General features: G+C 48.7%; 1 protein-coding gene across 1 annotated transcript in view; it reads left to right on the top strand.

Moving 5' to 3' along the window:
* Positions 1-18,998, top strand: part of OTOP1 (otopetrin 1) — a 36,233-nt gene extending 17,235 nt beyond the window's left edge. Inside the window, exons 4-6 of the mRNA XM_025438290.3 lie at positions 5,297-5,427; positions 9,441-10,369; positions 17,661-18,998. Coding sequence (XP_025294075.1) covers positions 5,297-5,427; positions 9,441-10,369; positions 17,661-17,831 — 1,231 coding nt within the window. The 3' untranslated portion in view covers positions 17,832-18,998. The remainder of the gene's footprint in view (positions 1-5,296; positions 5,428-9,440; positions 10,370-17,660) is intronic.
* The last annotated feature ends 2,200 nt before the right edge of the window (positions 18,999-21,198 follow it).

The following is a 21,198-nucleotide window of genomic DNA, read 5'->3' as shown; positions in this document are numbered from 1 at the left end:
AAATGCAGTCAAATGGACAAATCAAGGACAAATGAGGTCCAGCCCTCAAGAACAGAACAAAGAGAACTTTAGTCGTCCCTTCGAGCACAGCAAAGACATCCATGCCCAATCTCACATTTAACCTGCATGGGGGCTCTGTAAGGGGTAACTTGGTAACTATGCTTCCCTGCATTGACGGGGTGCGGCTGCAGGTTCTAGCAGTTTAGGGGACTTGCCCCAGGTCTCCAGAACGCAAGTGGCAGGCCTGGGATTTCTGTCCTGGGTTATCCCATTATGTATGCTGGGGAGCGAGGAGTATGTGTATGGTCTCTTCCTCCCCTTGGCAAGGGTGGGCTACATGCCCAGCATGAGGACAGCACTTGCTGTCTTTATTTTGGGGAGTGAGTTTCACTTCATCTACTCTGCTCTTTAAGGATTATACTTTTTTTTTAAGATTTTTGAAATTTATTTATTTATTTATTTGTTTGAGAAAGAGAGAGCACACGAGCAGGGGTAGAGGGGGCAGAGGGAGAAAGAAAAGCAGACTCCCCACTGAGCAGGGAGCCTGATGCATGTCTGAATCCCAGGACCCTGGAATCATGACCTGAGCCGAAGGCAGATGCTTAACCAACTGAGCCACCAGGTACCCCAGGATTATAATTTTTAGCTAAGAAGACTTGTAAGGATCAAATAGGCTCTAAAGATCACCTTAATGCCACTGTTATGGAATGAATGTTTGTGTTTTCCCAAAATTCATATGTTAAAGCCTTAACCTTCAACATGACAGTATTTGGAGGCAGGGCCTTTGGAGGGTAATTAGGTTTAGATGAGGTCCTGAGGGTGGGGCCCCCAACATGGGATTAGTGCCCTTATATGAAGAGACACCAGAGATCTCTGCATCTCTGTCTGCACAACCAGAGGAGAGGCCATGTGAGGCACAAGGACAGGGCTCTCACCAAAACCAAACTTTGACTCCCAGTTTGAAGAACTGTGAGAAATAATTGCTTGATTATAGTGGCCAGAGTGATCCCCACCACCCAGCATGGTAACTACTATTAACATTGTGGTCTGCTTTGGGCCAGTCTTGTTTTCATGAATAGATATAGTTTTTATTCCTTTTTCCTTTTTTATTTTATTTTATTTTATTATTTTTTTTGTGGTGCCAAATGTTTCCTACTTTATTTTTTTTTAAAGGCTTTACTTATTTATTCATGTCTTTTTCCTTTTTTAAAAAAATATTTTATTTATTTCTCTGAGGGGGGCACATGGGCAGGGGGCAGGGACAGAGGCAGAGGGAGAAGCAGGCTCCCCACCGAGCAGGGAGCCCGATGCTGGACTCCACCCAGGACCCTGGGATCATGGCCTGAGCTGAAGGGAGATGGCTTGACCGACTGAGCCACCCAGGTGCCCCTTCTTTTTCTTTTTGCAGCTGTGATCCTGCTCTTCTTGCTCGGCTTCTTCTTTCCATTTTTCTGTTCTCATGTCCTGCCATCGGTGTTTGTCTACCCCATGGCCTCTCCTGACAGCCCAGTGTGCCACTACCAGAGTTTGTCTCACCAGCGCCCTATTGTGTCAGTCTGCTCGGGCTATGCTGATGGAATGCCGTACAGTGGGAGGCAAGAACAACAGAAGCACGTGGTTCTCATGGTTCTGGAGGCTGGAAGTCCAGGATAACGGTGGCAGCAGGGCTGGTTTCAGGGGCCTTTCTGCTGTGGCCTCACGTGGCCTTCCCTCTGTGCTCAAGGACAGAGAGCTCTGCTGTCTCTTCCTCCTCTATTGGATTATGATCTCACCATTAGCACCTCAATTACCCTTGCTTACCTCCTTAGAGGCCCGTCTCCAAATATAGTCACACTGGGGCCAGGGTTCCAATAGAGGAATTGTGAGGGGACACGAGCCAGTCCATAACACCTATTGTGGAACGCTTAATCTTTCTGAAAGTTTTGTTGCTATTATAAATCATATTGTGATGAACATCTTTGGTCAAACATATTTGTAAACACCTCTGATGATCTGTTTGGTTGAATTCCTAGAAGTAGACCCGTTGGGATAAAGGGTGAGATATTTTCAATAGGTGTGCACTGAGCCTCTTGTCTCTACCCAGAAGCTCCTAGTTGAGTGGAGTGGACTTGCCCACGTAGAAAGCACTTTCTTTTATGCGTGTTACTTGTGAGGACTTCTCTCATGCTAGTCCTGTCACTTAGGGCCCATGCGACTGTAAGTCCCATTCATCAGATGAGAAAACCGAGGCTCAAAGAAACAAAGCAAAAGCTCAAGGTCAGACAGCTTGCCTGTGCAGAGCCGGGGGGCTCTGACTGTCAACTTTAAATCCAATGGGATGTCCATGTGTTGCTGTGACTGCTATGGCTCCCTGGCTGTGCTGGTGGGGTCTCTCTCTTTGCTTTTGTCACTTCTGTGATAGCAGCCTCAGGACATTGGGCCCATTTCCCACCAGGTAGAAAAGGGTCTTTGGCTTTGCTTTCTGCATCTGCGCTGTCTAGTACAGCAGCCACTAGCTGCATGTGGCTACTGAGAACTTGAGCTGTGGCTACTTCCAACTGAGATATGCAGGAAGTATATAATATGCACCAGATTTTGGAGACTAGGATGGCAGACAGAATGTAAAATATCCCAATAATCATTTTTTTTGTTGGTATTGATCATGTTAACATCATAGTGTCTTTGATAGATTGGGTTTCAAAGAAAATTATTCCAACTATTTTCATCTGTTCCTTATCTTACCACTTTTTAAAAATGTGGCTACAAGAAAATTTAAAATTACACATGTGGCTCACACCTGTGTCTTGCACTGTCAGTGTTTGGACAACACTGCTCTAGGCCACGCACCCAGACATTTACCACCCAGCTCTGTCATCTGAGGGGATTTCACTGGATGGGACGCAATGCTGTGTCGGCCCTGCTTGCTGAGTGACTGGACACAAGCCTCTCCCTGTCTTGGGGCCCTGTGCTAACCTGGACAGGGAGAGGCATAGAGCTTGATTTAGCTTGTTTTATTTGTAGGGTGAAATGTTAAACATTTTTTAGTTACCACGTTTAGGTTTTAGGTTTAGACTTCTCTAGAAAACTCAGAAGATTTGACAGTCCTAAATGTGCATGCAGCAAAGGGCCAGAGCTGAGTGGAGGCTGTCCCTTCAATTTGCTACAGACCCCACCACTCCCTAATGTGCCCCAGACCTCCTTTATTCATTCTCATTTCCTGCCAGGCCCTGAAGGCTTCAGAATTTACCACTTGTGGACTTGCTGGGTTTTGCTCCCCTGGTCTTTTGAGCCAATATTCATTTTACTGTTCCATGCTTTTAGTATGTCCTGGGACTATTCTCCTGATCTAAGAATTCCCCTTAACTTGTTTGAGTCCTTTCTCTTCCCCAGGGTGAGGTTTAGAGGAACAGGAGTTCTGCAAGCAGAACTGAGAACATAAACCAAGATCAGAAGTGGCTCATGGAAGCCTTGTCTTTGTTGTGGTCTTGGACTATTAGCCTCAAGTATGAGCAAGGCCACCTGGCATGAGAAAGTGATGTCTGCCTTTAGTGTGTAGGACAATTTCCAGGTCAGACCAACAGGAGGCTGCTAGCTCTCAGGGAGCTTGCACGGCACGCCAGGCTCCAGCTGCAGGTGGCATGGGCATTATCTCATCGGGTTCAGTGGCCTGGGATTGGACGGTGCCATTTGGCCCAGGAAAGAGAAGAAAAGGGAGCTGTGTGCATTATAAGTAAAAGAAAAGGCAGCTAGCCCGAGGCAAACAGCATTGTCTTCATTTGTCCAAGGATCTATCCAGTGCCTTCCAGATGCCCCAGGGCAGGCTGGCCACAGTCTATAGAACTGGGCAAGCACGGGGGCAAGCAGATGGGCAAACACCTGTTTCCTTGTCCACCTGTGCCTGGTTATTCTGCAGCTGCCCAAGGAAGCCAGGGTTCAAATGAGGGAAGTCTGGCGTGCAGTCACTTGTGGGAGCCTGAGAGGGATCAGCTGGTGTTAAAACTCAGAGGAGAGGAAAGGTCAAGGTTGAGAAGACAGGTGTACCAGTTTTCCCGCAGGCAGATCGTGGACAAGCATGCTCTTGGTTAGATGGGTCCGGGCGTGCTTCCTCTGGGGCCTGTGCTCTCCACCATAGGAGCCATCAGTGATGCATTCTAGAAGGATACCTCTCCCAAATCCCCAGGGTTTGCTGCTTCTGCCACCTGCAAGGCCCACTGTTAAGTGCCTGGAGACTACCAATGTGCATACATCTTAAACCACAGGCATGGGCAGCCTGGAGGTTTTGAGATGCACTCTGATCCCATTGGAACCATATTCCCCACAGACCTCTCTTTGTGCCCGAGTCCAGCATCCACCTTCCATGTCATCTTCTTCCTTCTTAGGGGTGTGGTATTGAGGTAAGGGGTCAGACTGGGACAGCTCTGCTGCTTACTAGTTCCTCAAACCCCAAGGCAGCTACTGCCTTTATTTGTGACTTCAGCCTAATCCCTGAACCTGAGATTCCAGAAACTCAGCGTGATGCTTTTTATGCTTTTGCTCTGCCATTCTCAATGGGTTAGTGTTTCATCCCATACTGGTTGCTTCATGGTCACAAGATAGCTGCCAGAAGGCCAGCCTTCATGTCTGTATTCAAGGCTGGAAATAAAGGTGAGAGGGACAGTGAGTAGGTTTTTCTTATTCTCATTCCTTTTATCATAAAAGTAGAAGCTCTCCGTAGTGCCCAGTAGTCTTGACCTCACGTCCCACTGGCTAGAGTGGCCATGCCTCGCTGCAGGGGAGACCGGAGAGCAAGTCTCTGACTTGTTTCAGTTTCTTTAGAGGTTAGTGGCCAAACAGAGCTGGTGGTTGATGACTGCTGGGTTGGCCAGACAATAGTAAGGGCATGCCCAACTCTCCACATTTCCAGTGTAGCCCTTCATCCTTCCCTCATGGTTCTCTCCTCTTCCCTTCTGGAAGAAAGGATTTGGGGTATGGTGGGGTTGGTGCGTGCTTTCAGTAAGTTTCCACCCCTGAACCCCTGCTTCTAAGACCCAGTTTCTTTTTATCCCATTGACAATGAATTGAGTACTGGCAGTTCACGATTATGACAAAATGCCCAGACTGTGGTTTTGGAAGTTCTCATGGAACTGCCTCTCCCCAGACAGCGACCCACCCAGAGTCTGAGCTGCCTGGTGAAACTAGAATCATGGCTAAGAAGGAGGCGTGTGTGTGTATGTGTGTGTGCGCGTGTGAATGCATGCACATGCAATGTTTCCATCTCACCCCATGGGGCTTGGAGCTCCCCAGGGCTGTTCAATAACTGAGTCCCTGTGTTTTTCAGATTTGGGGTGATCCACTCAGTGTTCACCAATCTGCTCCTGTGGACCAATGGTGTCCTGAATGAATCAAAGCACCAACTTAATGAGCACAAGGAACGGCTTATCACCCTGGGCTTTGGGAACATCACAATAGGTGAGTGATAAGAGTTGCCCTGCCCCCATGCTGGAACCTCTCAGAAACCTGTAGAGACCAGAAGGTTCAGAGATGGAGGGGCAGGGTTCACCCAATTCAATGTTGGCCAGACAATCATCTGTTGTTGAAAATCTTTCAAAACCTCCCAAGTCCCTCATCCTGGTTCCATAAGTAGGATGTGCTGAGCATAATTAGTGGTTTCTTCGGTGACTCAGGGGCTTGTCAGACCCAAGGGGTATCATTTAGGGTACCATTTCTCACGGTACAGTTTGGTGTGGAAGTGAATGTCTTTGTTTACAGCTATGGAAGATTGGCAGTCATTGTGTTTTTAATTAAGCCTCTATTACCGGTTCATTCTGCTAAAAGTATAGCTTTAAAATACCCAAGAAATCGAAGGGTTGCTGTTAATTGGTTTTAGTTTGTTTGAAGTTTTTTTTTTTTTAAAGATTTATTTATTTATTTATTTATTTATTTATAATAGACATAGAGAGAGAGAGGCAGAGACACAGGCAGAAGGCAAAGCAAGCTGCATGCCGGGAGCCCAATGTGGGACTTGATCCCAGGACTCCAGGATCGCGCCCCGGGCCAAAGGCAGGCGCTAAACCACTGAGCCACCCAGGGATCCCCTGTTTGAAGTTTTTATCTAACTCTACTGGGCTTGCACTTTTGGCTCATCTTTATTCCCCCTTGCTCCTATTTGAGACCCCGCCAGTCTACCTCCTTCCAAGTTCTTTATTTTATTTTATTTTTTTTCCTTCCAAGTTCTTTAACGTTTATGACCTGTCGCTTCTCTATTAGAGCAGTGGGATGGGGCTGACAGGAATGTGTGGAGGGGAAATGTCCTGGGAACTGGACATCCCAGATTTGGGTCTAGTTTTCATTACATACTGGCTGTATGACTTTTGGAAGCCATTCAACTTCTCTGGGCTTCCCTTTTCTCATTCATCAAGTGAGGGGACCTGCACCAGGCATTATAGGGAGTCTTTCCAGCTTTGATGTATTACACATCTACACTCACTGTATGACCCCACGGCCATCACTGAGAGCAACTTCACTATTTTTTAAAAAGATTTATTTATGTATTTGAGAGAGACAGAGAGCAAAGTGGGGAGGGGCAGAGAGAGAGAGAGAATCTCAAGAAGAGTCACCATCAAGTATGGAGCCAAATGCTGGGCTTGATCTCACAACCCTGAGATCATGACCTGAGTTGAAACCAAGAGTTGGACACCTAACTAACTGAGCCACCCAGGCTCCCTGAGGGCAACCTGAAAACTGTTTCCCCACCAGTTGGGTGGGGATGATGAAATCAGGGGCACATGCTATTTCTTTACCCTCCAAGCCTTGCTCCACACTAGCAGCCAAATCTTGGGGAAGCACTTCTCTTTTCCTTGGTGTCCATCACAGTAATAGCAGCGAAAACAATGACAAAAACAAACTTATACACGTCTGTTGTGTGCCTGGCACACTGTTCTAGAACCACGTGGTTCATTTAATTCTGCACCCAAAACACTGTGGGGTAGTCAGTGTTGATCTTATTATACGGATGAAGACATCAAGGCAAAGAGGAGTTAAGTAACTAGCCCCAGGTTCACACAGCAAGCCAATGGTTGAAGAACCAGGATTTAATTTGTCCCCAGGAACCTCTGTAGAAAGATGGCATTGGATACATTCACAAAGGACTCCATCAGTTCTAACATTCTGTTCATCTGAGCCTTTCTCCTCGATTCCTTCCCCTGGCTTTTACATAGTACCGTACTGGGTCACGAGTTGGGGGAAACTCCTTATGAATTCAAAACTGCAGTACTCTGCTAAGTACTGTGCTGCCACAGGGCTTTCCATTTGATTTTATACCTGGCATATGCAAATCATAAGTTAAAACAATGACAAAGTGTAAAGAAAAAAAACCTTCAATAGCACCTGCCCAGAATTGCAGTTACATGCTATTAATATTGGCTTAGTTCTTTGTAGTGTCCTATTTATTTATTTATGGTGAAGATAATACTATATAAATTCAATCTTTCTTTTTGACTTCAGCCTACAGTAAGAAATACAACTTACACTGCAACCCAAATACACACAGACCTGTGTGTGTGCACACGTAGGTCATGAAATAACCTCACCGTATCAGAGACAGTCAGATTTCTATTCTTATTGATGTCATTCTATTCCATTCTGTCCTCTTCCACAAGGAGTCCATTCTGTTGAAAAAATATATTGGCAGCTACCTGCCAAATTGATTTCATGACTGAGTACTGAGCTGGGGTATGCATTTAGAAAATACTGTATATACAATTTTTTTTCTTCTTGTTTCCATTGTTATGTAACATGAATATTTTCCTGTATCATTAAAACGCAACTTATACTTTTTAATGGCTGCTTACTATTCCATTGTATGGAGGCACCAAAATTCATTAAAAAATTTCTAAATTGTTGAACACTGAGGTCTCTCTCTTTCTCTCTCTCGTGGGCGCGCACCCACCCACACCCACATACACACACAATTCTACCTAATGCTTTGATTACATTTTTACTTGTCCATTACAATAGATTGAATCATAGGTCAGAGACTATGGTTGTATCATCTTTAAGGCTTTTGTTACATATTTTACTATTTATTTACAGCATTTTCTCTCCTTGTTATGGAATAGTTCTTTATACCATTGCCAAGTGCCTTCCAGAAGGTGGTGCCAACTCCCACACCAACCGTTGGTGTTTGATGGTGACTGTCTCACACTACACTTGCTAGTATTAAATATTCTCAAGAGCAAAATCTTTGCTGATGAAAAGGGGCATTTTCTCTCACAAAGTTATTTTTTTTAAAATAGTAATTTAGGGGCACCTCGGTGGCTCAGTCGGTTAAGCGTCCGAATCTTGTTTTTGGCTCCGGTCATGATATCAGGGTTGTTAGATCCAGCCCCGCATTGGGCTCCACGCTCAGCAGGGAGTCTGCTTCTCTTCTACCCCTCTCCCCACTTGCATGAACTCTCTCTCTCTAAAATAAAGAAATAAATCTTTAGAAGAATGCAACAATTAAAAAAAATCACGCATGTAAATCACATTCACATAGAAAGTTTAGAGAATTTAGGGAAGCGAAACCTGGAGAGAAGTAACACTGGACACCCCACACTTACAATGTTACATGTCAATTATATCCCCATAAACCTGGAGGGAAGAGACATGATAGAACTTTCTTCTACTAAGATAAAAGAAAAAGAAAGAAAAGAGAAGAAAAGAAAAATTGCCTACCATTTTTCCACTCTCAGATAACCATTGTTAACCTTTTCACTTATAACTTTCCAGATTTTTTCTCTATCTATCTATCTATCTATCTATCTATCTATCTATCTATCTATCGTTTATAAAAAATGGAATTAAGGGCGCCTGGGTGGCTTAGCAGTTGAGCATCTGCCTTCAGCCCAGGGCGTGATCCTGGAGTTCCAGGATCGAGTCCCACATCAGGCTCCCTGCATGGAGCCTGCTTCTCCCTCTGCCTGTGTCTCTGCCTCTCTCTCTTTGTGTCTCCCATGAATAAATAAATAAAACCTTTTTAAAAAAAGGAATTATACTCTATCCTCTTTAGCCAGCCTCTTTGGTTCAGCAAAATCTTGTGAACATCTTTATATGCTAAATAAATTTCCACAATAGTGTTCATAGGGGCTGATGTAGGGATAAAATAGGATTCCTTGGGGGATGTTTGTGGCTGTCAATTTAGTGGTGATCTTATTTTTTTTTATTTTTTTTTTATTATTGGAGTTCAACTTGCCAACTTAGCATAACACCCAGTGCTCATCCCGCCAAGTGCCCCCCTCAGTGCCCATCACCCAGTCACTCCAACCCCCCGCCCACCTCCCTTTCTAGTGGTGATCTTAAACATGGCAATAAGCCACAAAACAGAGCTTTAATCCGATGGGAAAACCCACGTGCGAATCCTTGGTGAAAATACTCCTGTGTGTTGCCCACTTGCCCACTGACCATGTTGACCGCCCTCACACGCATGTCCCTCTTGCCTCCAGTCTTGGATGACCACACGCCTCCGTGCAACTGCTCGCCCCCGACGTTCTGCTCTGCCATCTCGCAGGGGATCTACTACCTTTACCCCTTCAACATAGAATACCAGATCCTGGCTTCCACGATGCTCTACGTCCTGTGGAAGAACATCGGGCGCAATGTGGACAGTCAGCAGAACCACAACATGCAGTTTAAGTTCCCCGGGGTCATGGCGGGCTCGGTCCTGGGCCTGACCGTGCTGGCTGCCACGATTGGGGTCGTGGTGGTCTATCTGATTCAGATTGGGCGCTCCAAAACCAAGAGCGAGTCGGCACTCATCATGTTCTACCTGTATGCCATCGCCTTGCTGATACTCATGGGGGCCGCAGGGGTGCTTGGAATCCGGATTTACAGGATAGATGAGAGATCACTAGATGAGTCCAGAAACCCAGCCCGCAAACTGGACGCGGACCTCTTGGTGGGCACTGCCTCCGGCTCCTGGCTCATCTCCTGGGGGTCTATCCTGGCCATCCTCTGTGCTGAAGCCTGTCCCCCCTACACCTGGTTCAACCTGCCCTACTCCATCCTGGTGATTGTCGAGAAGTACATCCAGAACCTCTTCATCATCGAGTCCATTCACCGAGAGCCAGAGAAGCTCTCCGAGGACATCAGAACCCTGCGGGTGGTCACAGTCTGCAATGGCAATACCATATCCCTTGCCTCTTCCTGCCTCAAGAGCGGAGCTGTGGCCGAGGATGTGGCTTCCCTGGGCAGTGACATGCCACATACAGTCAACGGAAATGCACATCTGAGAGAAGCCTGTGACAGGGAGGGAGAGGAGGGGAGCCAGGAAGGGACCCCAGGCCCAGGCTGCCGCCCTCATTTCCTGCGGGGTGATGCCAAGAGAAGAGTGTTGAGGAATATCACAGCCTTTTTGTTCCTCTGCAATATCTCGGTAATCTGCATTAAGTTATTTAACTTAAAAATGACCAACCTATTTTCCTTGCTTTTTTCAAATAAGGAATGAAGGCAGCTTATTATCAAAATGACTTAAGTGTAAAGTTAAAAATGAGACTGGAGTGAAGGCCTCTGTTCTATAAATCCACTTAGTGAGTACTACTGTGTGCTGGGGGCTGGGGTCGGGGCCGAAGATTGCAGCTGAGAAGACTCAATGTCTGTAGGTTAGCCACCTTCCCAGGTGTGATCTGAAACAGCCCCCCTGCCCCCGTGGAGACAGCAGAGAGAGGCAAGCCACTCCAGCTTCGTAGGCGGCGGTTTTCATAACCAGAGGGAATTTACATACGAGGCCTGTCTTAGGCAGCAGTAAGACAAGTGGATCTGTGCACCTGCCTGCCAAATTGTGAAGGTTTATATATAGAGAGAGGCCTTAACCAAGTTTGGTCACATACACCATGCAGGTGTTCTCAACACCACATGGTTATTTCAGGACTGTGTCCTTGCAGCAGCCTCTAGGAGTGAAAAAGGCAAGCAGAACCCACATTCCAAGGACAAAGGGATGGGGATGAGGAGCCTCTGAGTGCCCGGTCCAGCTCAGGGGTCAATAGGCAGTCATGTCTTCTTGATGACCTTCCCCAACAGTCTCTTCCAGAGAGGTCACAGTATAGGGAGGAGGGACACAAGGGAAAAATAGTGAGTAGGGCAAGCATTGTGATAAGGATGTGCCAGGTGTAATGGGAGCATGGATCTAGGGAGGGACTTCAATGAGTTGGGCATGCTTGAGGTGAGGGCCAGGCTCACTTAGGAGTGCTTTTGGCTACGAAGAATAGAAAGCTTGGCCAGTAGTATCTTCAGTCTTAAAGGTAAGAATTCTGAAGTTTGGCTGCTTGGGGTTGGCCTGGCAGCTGAACCCTATCATCAAGGATCCAGGTACTGTTCATCTTTCCACTCGACCCCACTTAGTGCAGTGCTTGTTGCCATGTGGTCATAAGGTGGCTGCAGCAGCACCAAACATCATGTCTGGGCTTACAACATGAAGGAGAGAAGTACTAGTGCCAGGCAGTGGCTTTCGCATGGCCACCCCTAGCTGCAAGAGAGACTGGGGAAGTGGAAGTTTTGCCTTCCAGCCTCTGATGGGAAGTGGCAACATAGAAGATGTAGAGTAACTCAGTTTTGGCTGCCTCAGAGTCAAGACATGGCTGGAAGTTTACCAGGTGGCCAAGGCAAGCAAAAGCACTTGGGGCATAGGGCACATAATATTCAGACACAGAGGCAGAAGACACCCTGACCTATTTTGGAAGCAGCGAGCACTTTAGCATGAATTCCATACACATCAAGAAGTGCAGGGAAAGAGGAAGGCGGGTCCAGTTAGTGGGTCTGGCTTGAGCGAACTTCGTAAGCCTGGCCGAGTCTGGTCTTTATGCTGCAGGCAATAGAGGACCTCAATTTGTGCTGTGGAATGATCCCCTTAGCAGCTGGTGTGGGGAGGCTGGAGAGTGTGAAAACCAAGGGCCGGGACACCCAAACAGAAGCCCTGCATCTCCCGGATGGGAAATGTTGGGAACTTGAACCAGGGCAGTGGCTGTGGGGATGGAGAGAAGAGAAAGGAGCCAAAGGCACTGTGTGTTGTCGGGATTTGTTCTAGAGACTCACAGAGGAAGGCAGGGCTTGGCAGAAAGGAAGGCGGGTGGCCTCTGGCACCACACAAGCCTCACAATGACCGTGGCTGGTGGGATGGCGGGGACGCCCCATCCAGGGCACCTGCCTGTTGTCACGGTCAGCTCTCTGCTGCCAGCTACTGTTTCCCGTCAGTCACTGGCTTTTGAGCTTTTTCCTCCTGATTTCATGGGGTGCATGCCCAGCGACTGCAGATTTTGATACCACTCTAAGGCCAGGAATTTGATACAGTCTGTCTGAAGCTGAAATGGCCACGTGTCTGCCAATCAAATTTGATTCTTGCTTTGGGTCCTCTGGACCTCGGTCCCCCTCCAGGTCGGCAGAGAGTTACAAGGAGCTCTGAAGGAAGAAGGGGGTTCCAGAAGGGTTTGGCTCCAGGTGGGCCCTCCTCTTTCCTTGAACAGACATTTACGGAGCAGCTGCTGTATCCTGGGCACTGTGTGGGCACAGCAGTGAATGGAGGAGTTAATCAGGAAAACAAGAGAGACGGAGATGAGTGACTGCAGCGCGGCTGTGTTTTATGTGAGGCTCGTATCCCAGGCTTGTCTATCAGCTCATCGGATAGAGTCAGAGCTGGTTCCAGAATTTCCCTACCGTGTATTGTTTTTGTACACACCCAGAGGGATGATAGATCTCTTTTCAGCAAGTTCAGTAAAGCCACTGTCCCCATGGGCTCTTGCTTGACTGCTGGTAAGACACTTGGCTTGCATTTTTAGACGAGCTTGAACAAGAACAGTGGTGCAATAATAGAATCAAGTGGCAACTGATGGTCCATTGGGACCCAGAGGCCAGACTCAGGGCTCTGTCCCAGGAGGGGGACACGTGTTGGCTCTTCATCTCTGCACTCCACCCCTGATGTCCCCAGGTCCTGCCTCTGTTCACCTGGGAGTGATCCAGAGGCCAGAAATCGTTGCAGGGTGATGGCCAGGGTGCCCTCAGCCAACTCCATGGACAGCACTTGCAGACCTGTGGTTGATCCCATGGGAGGGCATCTGCTCTGCTCTGGGACCAGTGCGGGCACGGGAGCTGTGTCTTCAGGCTTGTGTGCACATCTGTGTGGGGACAGCAGCAGTGGGCATAGAAGGGGGGGGACGATGGAATTTAGGGTGTGGTGGGAACACAGGGGGCTTGGAGGGCCTCCTCTGGGAGAGGGTGGTGGGCGAGGGTGGGGGAAGTCTGGGCAGAATGACAGGCACAGGGGGATGCAGAGCCAGGCACGACGTGCTGGAAGCGCTCCAGCAGCAGGAAGGGAGACCCACAGGTGAACAAGGGTGAGCAAGGGAAGGATGCGGGAGAGGCGCCGGGCACACCACGCGGAGCCACGGCCACAGCCAGGACAGAAGCCTGAACACAGCAGGAAGCCATCGGAGGGGTTCACGGTAGGGGCAGGATCTGATTCGTGCTTCTTTTCTTTTTAATCCAGCTTAATTTTAAATTGTAATAACTAACACATAACATAAAATTTACCATTTTAACCATTTAACGCATACAGTTCTGTAGCGTGCAGTCCATTTGCACTCTTGTGCAGCCACTGCCCCACCTGTGTCTGAAACCTCTCCACCTTGCAAACTGCAATTGGTAGCCAGGAAACAGCCCCCTGTACCCCCACCCCCCCACCCTACCTCCTATCTCCACGCAGCTCACGTAAGTACGATCATGAGGGATTTCTCTTGGTAACCGGCTTATCTCACTCAGCATAACATCCCCAGGGTCAGCCATGTGGTAGCGTGTGAAGTGGGGGGTGGGGGGGTGGGGATGTCAAGAATGACTCCCCTGGTCTGCCTTGAGTTTCTGGGGAGATGCTGACGCCATTCATGGAGAGTGGAGACTCAGAAGAGGAGGCAGGCTCGAGGAGGGGCTCAGCATGAAAGGAAGCCCCTGAGTTTAGTCCTGGACGTGTGCATTTGCGAGGTGCCTCTGAGACACCCAGGTGGACGTGGCCGATGTTTTGGTTTCCCACTGCTGCATAACAAATGACCCCAGATGCAGGACAAAAACAATGGCTGTTTGGAGCACTTGGGTGGCTCAATTGGTTAAGTATCAGGCTCTTGGTTTCAGCTTGGGTCATGATCTCAGGGTCATGGGATCGAGCCCCCATCAGGCTCCATATTGGGTGTGGAGCCTGCTTGGGATTCTCTCTCTTCCTCTTTAGAGAACTACCCCCCCCATCTCTCTCCTTCTGTAAAGAACTACCTACCACCCCCCGCAATCTCTCCCTTTCTAAAAAAACAAAACAAACAAAAAAACAGCTGTTTGATTAGGTCTTATGACCTTGGGGGTTAGAAATGCTGGCAGAGCTTGGCTGGGAAATTCTCCTGTTCCTCACAGTATTAACTGAGGCTGGTGGGAGGACTGGACTGGAGGATCCAAGATCTGGTGACTGGGGTGGGGGTGGCTGGGAGGGCTTGTCAGGATGCTTGGCTGGCCTCTCCAGCATGGAGAGAGGGGGGTCTACACCTGGCCTCTCCAGCATGGAGAGAGGGGGTCTCAGGGCTTCTTATGTGGCAGCTCAGGGGCCTGGAGCCAACCTGCTGGGAGACTGGAAGTGCCAGTCTCTTCCGGCCTGGGTGTGGATGCTGTGTGGCATCGGTTCTGCCCCATTTTATGAGCCATGCAGTGACAGCTTCCCTCAGATTCAAGGGAAGGGGACATAGACCCACCTCCTAATGGGGTGAGGAGCAAGATCTCCAGCCAACTTGACAGCAGACATAAAGATCTGGATTTTAGGAGGGTCACTCTCTGTCCTTCCAGTCTCTGCCCTATCTTCCCTCCTTTCCTTTCTCCTTCCTTCCTGCCCTCCCTCCCTCCCTCTCTCTCCTGAAGATAGATCCACTGGGTGTCTACCAAGAGCCAGCATGGCTATGAGCGATGGGGGGCAATGTGACCGCGGTCTGGCCTTCTTCCCGGTCTTGGGGCTTGCAAGCCATATGGAAGGGCTGGCAACAAGCAGCCAAGCAGGACACACCTTATGGTGACGTGTGCTCTGCAGAGAATGAGCAGAGAGGCTGTGAGGTAGCACTTGGCGGCTGTTTCAGGTCTGAAGGCCCAAGTTGGTGGGAGGGGCTTTCTTAGGTGGTGACATCGGGGCTGGGTGCCAACAGGCAGGGAGCAGCTGGTGGTGAGGGTTCCAGAAAACATCCAAGGCTGGCCCCAAGGGAGGAGCTTGTCTCATTTGAGGAAAAGGGTGATGGGCCATGTGACTGGGGCCCTGGGCATGTGGGATATCCGGGCAGTGGGGTTAGGGGGTTGGTGAGGGATCAGCGGGCAGAAAGAGGGCTTTATCATCTCTGGTATGGGGTAGATTTCACTGTAAGCACTCTATGAAGACTTGTGGGGACGTGATCTTACTGACATAAGAAATTAGCCTGGCAGCTGAGTGGTGAATGGACATGTGCGTGGCGCTGCGTAAGCCAGAGAGCGGGAAGGAGGCTGCTGTGATGGTCTGGGTGGGAGCGGGGAGTGGTGGCCTGGCAGGTGCTCAGGGGCAGAAATGGCTGCATGGCTGCCAGGGCGTCGTGGAGGCTCAGTCCTCCAGCCTCACTGATGGGCTGCGTGGCAGGTGGAGGGTTTTGAGGGTGAGAAGAAAAACAAGGATGACACCTAGAGTTTTGACAGCAACAGGGAGGAAGATGTTGTCGATGGCGAGGGGGGCAGTTTGAGACACAAGTTGGACACCAAGTTGGCCCAGGGGGTCCTCGAGGGCGGAGCAGGCAGGTGATTCAGGCCAGGGAGTCATCAGCCAATAGTTGGTATTTACAGCCAAGGCTGGGTGAGCTCATCCAGGGGTCGTGTGTGGAGGAGAGGAGAGGACCCAGGGATGAGCCCTCCAGCCACCCTGGGAGGCTGAGCCAAGGAGGAGCCAGGAAGACACAGCCAGAGGGGAGGGAGGAGCCCTGAGAGGCAGAGCCTGAGAGCCAGAGCGGCTGGATACGAGCTAACACCTGCATGGAGAGCCGGTATCAGTTAGCTCCTGCTGCGTAAGAAATTACCCCACGCTCCGGCTTGAACAGCAGGTCTTTGTTCTGTCAAAGTGTCTGTGGTCAGGCGTCCAACACGGCTTAGCTCGTGCCTCAGCCTGGGTCTCTCACTGGCAGGAAACGGCCCACTGGGGCCGCAGTCACTGCAGAGCTGATGCGGGGGGGTCTTTCCAAACCTGCCTACGTGGCCGGTGGCAGGATTCTGTTCCGGGTGGGTTGTTGGGCCGAGGGCGTGAGTTCCTTGCGGCTGCCGGGCTGAGGCCTCCCTCGGCGCCTGGCCATGGGGTAGCACACAATAGGGCGGCCGGCTTCCTCTCCTGCAGGTGGATGTGAACAGGGTGGACTCCATACTCCTTTGGGCACCTAGTCTCAGAAGTGACACCTCATGACTTCTGTCATATTCTGATGTTAGAGGCGAGTCACTAGGCTCAGCCCGAACCATGGGGAGGGGACTCCACAAGGATGTGACTTCCAGGAGGTGGGATTGGTGGTGGGGGATGTCACCCGAGAGGCTGCCTGCCACCGTGCAGAGGTGGAGGGAGGAGGACCCGGACAGGGAGACCAAGGGGTGACCAGTGTGTGGTTTCCACGAACAGCAGTGACAATAGGTTATGGCTTTTGGTTTTGCAAACATAGGTGGGATTTTATTCTTATCTGAGCCATGGGAAATAGGTGTTGGTGTTCCCATCTTACCTATGGGGAGACTGAGGGCTTGGAGGGGTTAAAGGAGAGTCTGTAAGTGCCACAAGCCCGGGAGTGGCTTCAAAGCTCCTCTCCCCTGACCGGGAGCCCCTGGTCCTGGGCTGTCTCTCTAGGTCAAGCCAGAAAGGAGACTACAGAACCCACCGGCCCAGGCCCGTGTGGCTGGGATCTCTGAGCACCCATGTTGGTGTGTGAAGGCAGTGTGGTGAGATAAACAGGGGACCTCTGCTGTAGGAGAACACTGGGGGCCGTGGGAACGCATAGGGAGTTCCTACCCAGACTAGTTAGATCAAGGAGGGCTTCCTGGAAGGAGTGGTGTCTCAGGACTTGGAAGATGGTAGGATTCCATCAAAGAAGGAAGACAGGATGCCCATGATACAGGAAGAGGCTCAAGCAAAGCCTGAAGAGTTGGGGGAGAAAGGAATATCCGGCCTTCGGAGGCTGGAGTGAAGGGCGTGGTGAGGGACATGGAGACATGGACAGGTCATTGGGGAATTTGGACTTTCTCCAGAAGGCCAAGGGAGCTGCTGGAGAGTGACAAGCAGGCGAGTGACGGGTCAGATGTGTGCTTTACAAAGATCACTCTCACAGTGGGGTCAGGAGCGGATGGAGGGTGTCTGCTGTTGGCGCGGGCTGGGGGTGGGGGGCACGTGGAGGCATGGTGGCAGATCAGGTGGGGGATACTGAGGACCCGACCAAGGTGAGGGCTGTGGGGCTGGAGAGAATCAGGCAGGTGTGAATGGCGTTTGCTCAGGACGGGGCCAAGGGGGAGAGAAGGGTCAGGTGGGCTGCGTGGATTTGACGGGCTCCGTGGAGACGTGAAATGCGGAGCAGAGATAGGGGTGACTCTGCGTCCCCGAGTCCAGGCCAGCGCCTGGGGGCTGTGCGGGGCTTCCGAGGCGGCTGCTGGCACGAGCTCCTCTTCTCTTGCAGCTTTGGATTCCTCCCGCCTTCGGCTGCCGCCCTGAGTACGACAACGGATTGGAGGAAATTGTCTTTGGCTTTGAACCTTGGATAATTGTGGTCAACCTGGCCATGCCTTTTTCTATTTTCTACCGAATGCATGCAGCTGCCTCTCTCTTTGAGGTCTATTGTAAGATATAGTCTGCGTCCACCTCAAAGCCCGAGGAGTGACCTAACAAGAGAATTCACCGGGGCCACCTGGGCAGGGCCAGGCCTGGCAAACATTGCCTGACAAATGCAGGAGCGCTGCCTTTGTCTGCACGGATCGTTCTTCCCGTGAGCTGGGATCGGCTGTCACCCTGGATGAATGCAAGCAAGTTAGATCTGCATCGCGGAGGCGGCTGAAATCTGGCCTCGGCTCGTTCGTCCTAATAAAACCCCAATTATTATCTCCTTTCAAATGCGATCCTTTGTCTTAGGAGAATGTGATCTCCGGTTGGGAGAAAAGAGTATCCAGTTTGTTTTTCATAAAAATTGTTTTCTGTTATCATGTTACTACCTATAACTTTTTTTTTTTTTTTTTACTACTACCTATAACTTTCTTCGACCATCTGAGTTGTACCATCATCGTTACGTTTTATCTTTGCCAGGGATGATCAATGTAGATACAGTCACATTTGGTTCACATTGTACTTTCTGAATAGGTGTGAGTTTTTGAACAAAGTTATTTTTTATCAACTGGATGGAAATTAGCACATAGGTCAATATGGAGACGTCTTTCTTACTGAAAATTTGGCACATTTTTGTGATCATCTTGAGTTTTTAAACAAATTTTTACTATTCTCTCTCTCACTGTAAATATATACATGCTTATTACAGAAAATGGGGACATTTTAGAAGGGTAGAGAGAAAGACCATCTCGGCTGCCATTGCTCAATGGACAATCACTTTTTCTCACCTTGTATTTCTCTTAGCTGTGTGCCTGCACAGGATTCTTTTTGTTGTTGTTATCATTGTTATACTTGCTAGTGATGATGTGACAAATTTGATTTTATATCCACTTCCCTCCACTTAACAATAGAGTATAAACCTTTTCTACACATTGTTCCAAAGTCTTAGTACATATCATTTTGATCTCTACCAAATGGATGTGCCATAGTTAGTTTCCTATTGTTGGTTTTAGAATGTTTATACTTTTTGGTTTTTATAAGGGACTCTGCAAGAATCAACTATCTTTGTAAAGCATTTCCTGTATAATTGCTTCTATAAGACAAATACTTAAAATCAGGATGCTCTTCCAAAGGTTATAAAGATTTTAAAGCCTCTCAAGGAATAGTGACATGGAATGCCTTTGTATGTGTTTTGCCATAATTATTGCAAGATCATAATAAAATTAGTTTACTTAACCATAAATGCTAATGTGAATATCTTTTCATCTGACTGGTTTTGTTTTTGTTATTTTTTACAGCACAGGCAATGGTGCATTAAGAAGCACCAGATTTTTTACACGACTAAAATACTTGATGTTCTTTCCAGAAAAAAACTAAAGACAATGGGCAGATAAACTAAAAGTAAAAGAATGTCTATCATGCCTTCTTTTTAGGGTGGTGGTTTTCAGCCTGGGGCCTCTCATCCCCCAGGGGACATTTGGCAAAGTCTGGAGACATTTTTTTTATTGTAACTACTTGGGGTGTTGCAGGCACCTAGTGGGCAGACAGCAGGGATGCTGCCCAACATCCTACAATGCACAGGATGGTACCCACAGCAAAGCATTGGCTGGTCCCAAAGGTTAATAATGCCTTGAAAAACTAATCTAGCGGTAATTGCTGTTTGTTTTTGGTACCTCAGTACCTATTGTACACACACATCCGCACACACACACACATAGGCACATACACATGAATAGGATTGTTTTTATATGCATTGAATTCACATGTAACTAGTTTCCTTTTCTCTTAAATACACCAGCATGTTTCTTAACGATTTTAGCACCCCCATGGCATTGATTCTCACCCTTTAGCATGTGGGAGTCTATTAGGATTCCTGCCTTCACAGTCAGAAGTTCAGGTTCTGTCAGGCTGGAGTGGGGCTCAGGATGCTTCAATAAGCATCTCAGGTGATGCCAACTCCCTTCTAGAAGCATCTCCTCGGGAGTCCACGGACCCCAAGTCAAGACCCCTGAACAACATTCCTTGCCATTGTGTACTCTTCTGCAATACGACCTTGGCCAACTTCAAAGTAGGTTCTGTGGAGGGATGTACCATTCCTTACCTAGATTCTGATGTTGGACATTTAGAGACATTTGATGGTTTCTTTCTTTTTTCTTTTTTTTCCTTTTGCAATTATAAATGACACTGTGGCAAGCATTTTCATGGCTAAGTCTTTGCACGTGTTGATAAACTACCTTGCATGAGATGACTGCACATGAACGCAAATTTATCCAGGGGACCCCATTTTGGTTGGCATTGATTTTGCCGTAGTACAGTCCTAGGGCCTCAGTCTGTGGGGTTATGCCCCTGCCCGGGAGACAAAGGGAATCATAGTAACGCTGGGAATGACTGATCCAGGTGTGGTGGCTTCAGGGTGGCCACAGGGTACCACCACAGCTGGGAAAGGTCAGCAGGCTTGCTGGGCTCAGAACTTGTGAGGGGTGATCTTAAGGGTGGATCATCTCTTGGCTCTGAAAGTAGAGCCTGCGGCCTCAGGGCTGGCTGTTCCAGCCAGGCAGCTTTGACCTACAAATAGTCAAGCTTCCTCACTCAGCCAGCTTAGGCAGGAAGGAAAATCTGTGACCGTAATAGCAAGGCAACTCACCGATGAGGAAGCAGAGTGTGCAATAAACTAAAGTTAAGCCCTCAGGGCTAGAATAAGAAAAATGCAAATCAAAAAAGTAAGGAGATAGCATTTCCCATTCATCAGAGTGCCACGGGTTGGCCAGATGTGAGGGAAAGGGGATGCACACACACTTTGAGGAGACGAAATTGATGAAGCCAAATGGGAGAACAATTGGAAATACCGAGGAGGGCTGAAGGCACATATTCCTTAAGACCTGGCCATCCCTCTCCTTGGAGTGAGCTCCAGAGATACCCTCACCTGTATGTGGAAGGAGAGGTGTTCAGAAACTTCCCCTGCAGCAGTGCTTGTAATTCAAAGCAGCCGAATTCAAAACAGCCGAGACGTCCATCAGTTAGGAGACTGGATAAACTATGGCCTATTCCCACAACAGAATATTACACAGCAGTGAAAAATGAATGGGTTGGAACTACACGCAATAACACTACAAGGCTATGTTGACAAGTAAGTATCATTGGCATGACACCATCAATACAACATTTTAAAACAGACAAAACAATCTGATGTTTCTTGGATACATGTGTAGCAAAATTATAAACACATATGAGGGACACCTGGGTGGCTCAGTGGTTGAGCGTCTGCCTTTGGCTCAGGTCATGATCCCGGGGTCCTGGGATTAAGTCCCACATCAGGGTCCCTGCAAGGGGGCCTGCTTCTCCTTCTGCCTATGTCTCTGCCTCTCTCTCTCTCTCTGTGTGTGTCTCTCATAAATAAG

The sequence above is a fragment of the Canis lupus genome, chromosome 3, assembly GCF_003254725.2.
Source record: "Canis lupus dingo isolate Sandy chromosome 3, ASM325472v2, whole genome shotgun sequence".
NCBI classification, from domain to species: domain Eukaryota; kingdom Metazoa; phylum Chordata; class Mammalia; order Carnivora; family Canidae; genus Canis; species Canis lupus.
The sequence above is the reverse complement of the archived record's forward strand: the minus strand, read 5'-3'. Positions and strand labels throughout refer to the sequence as shown.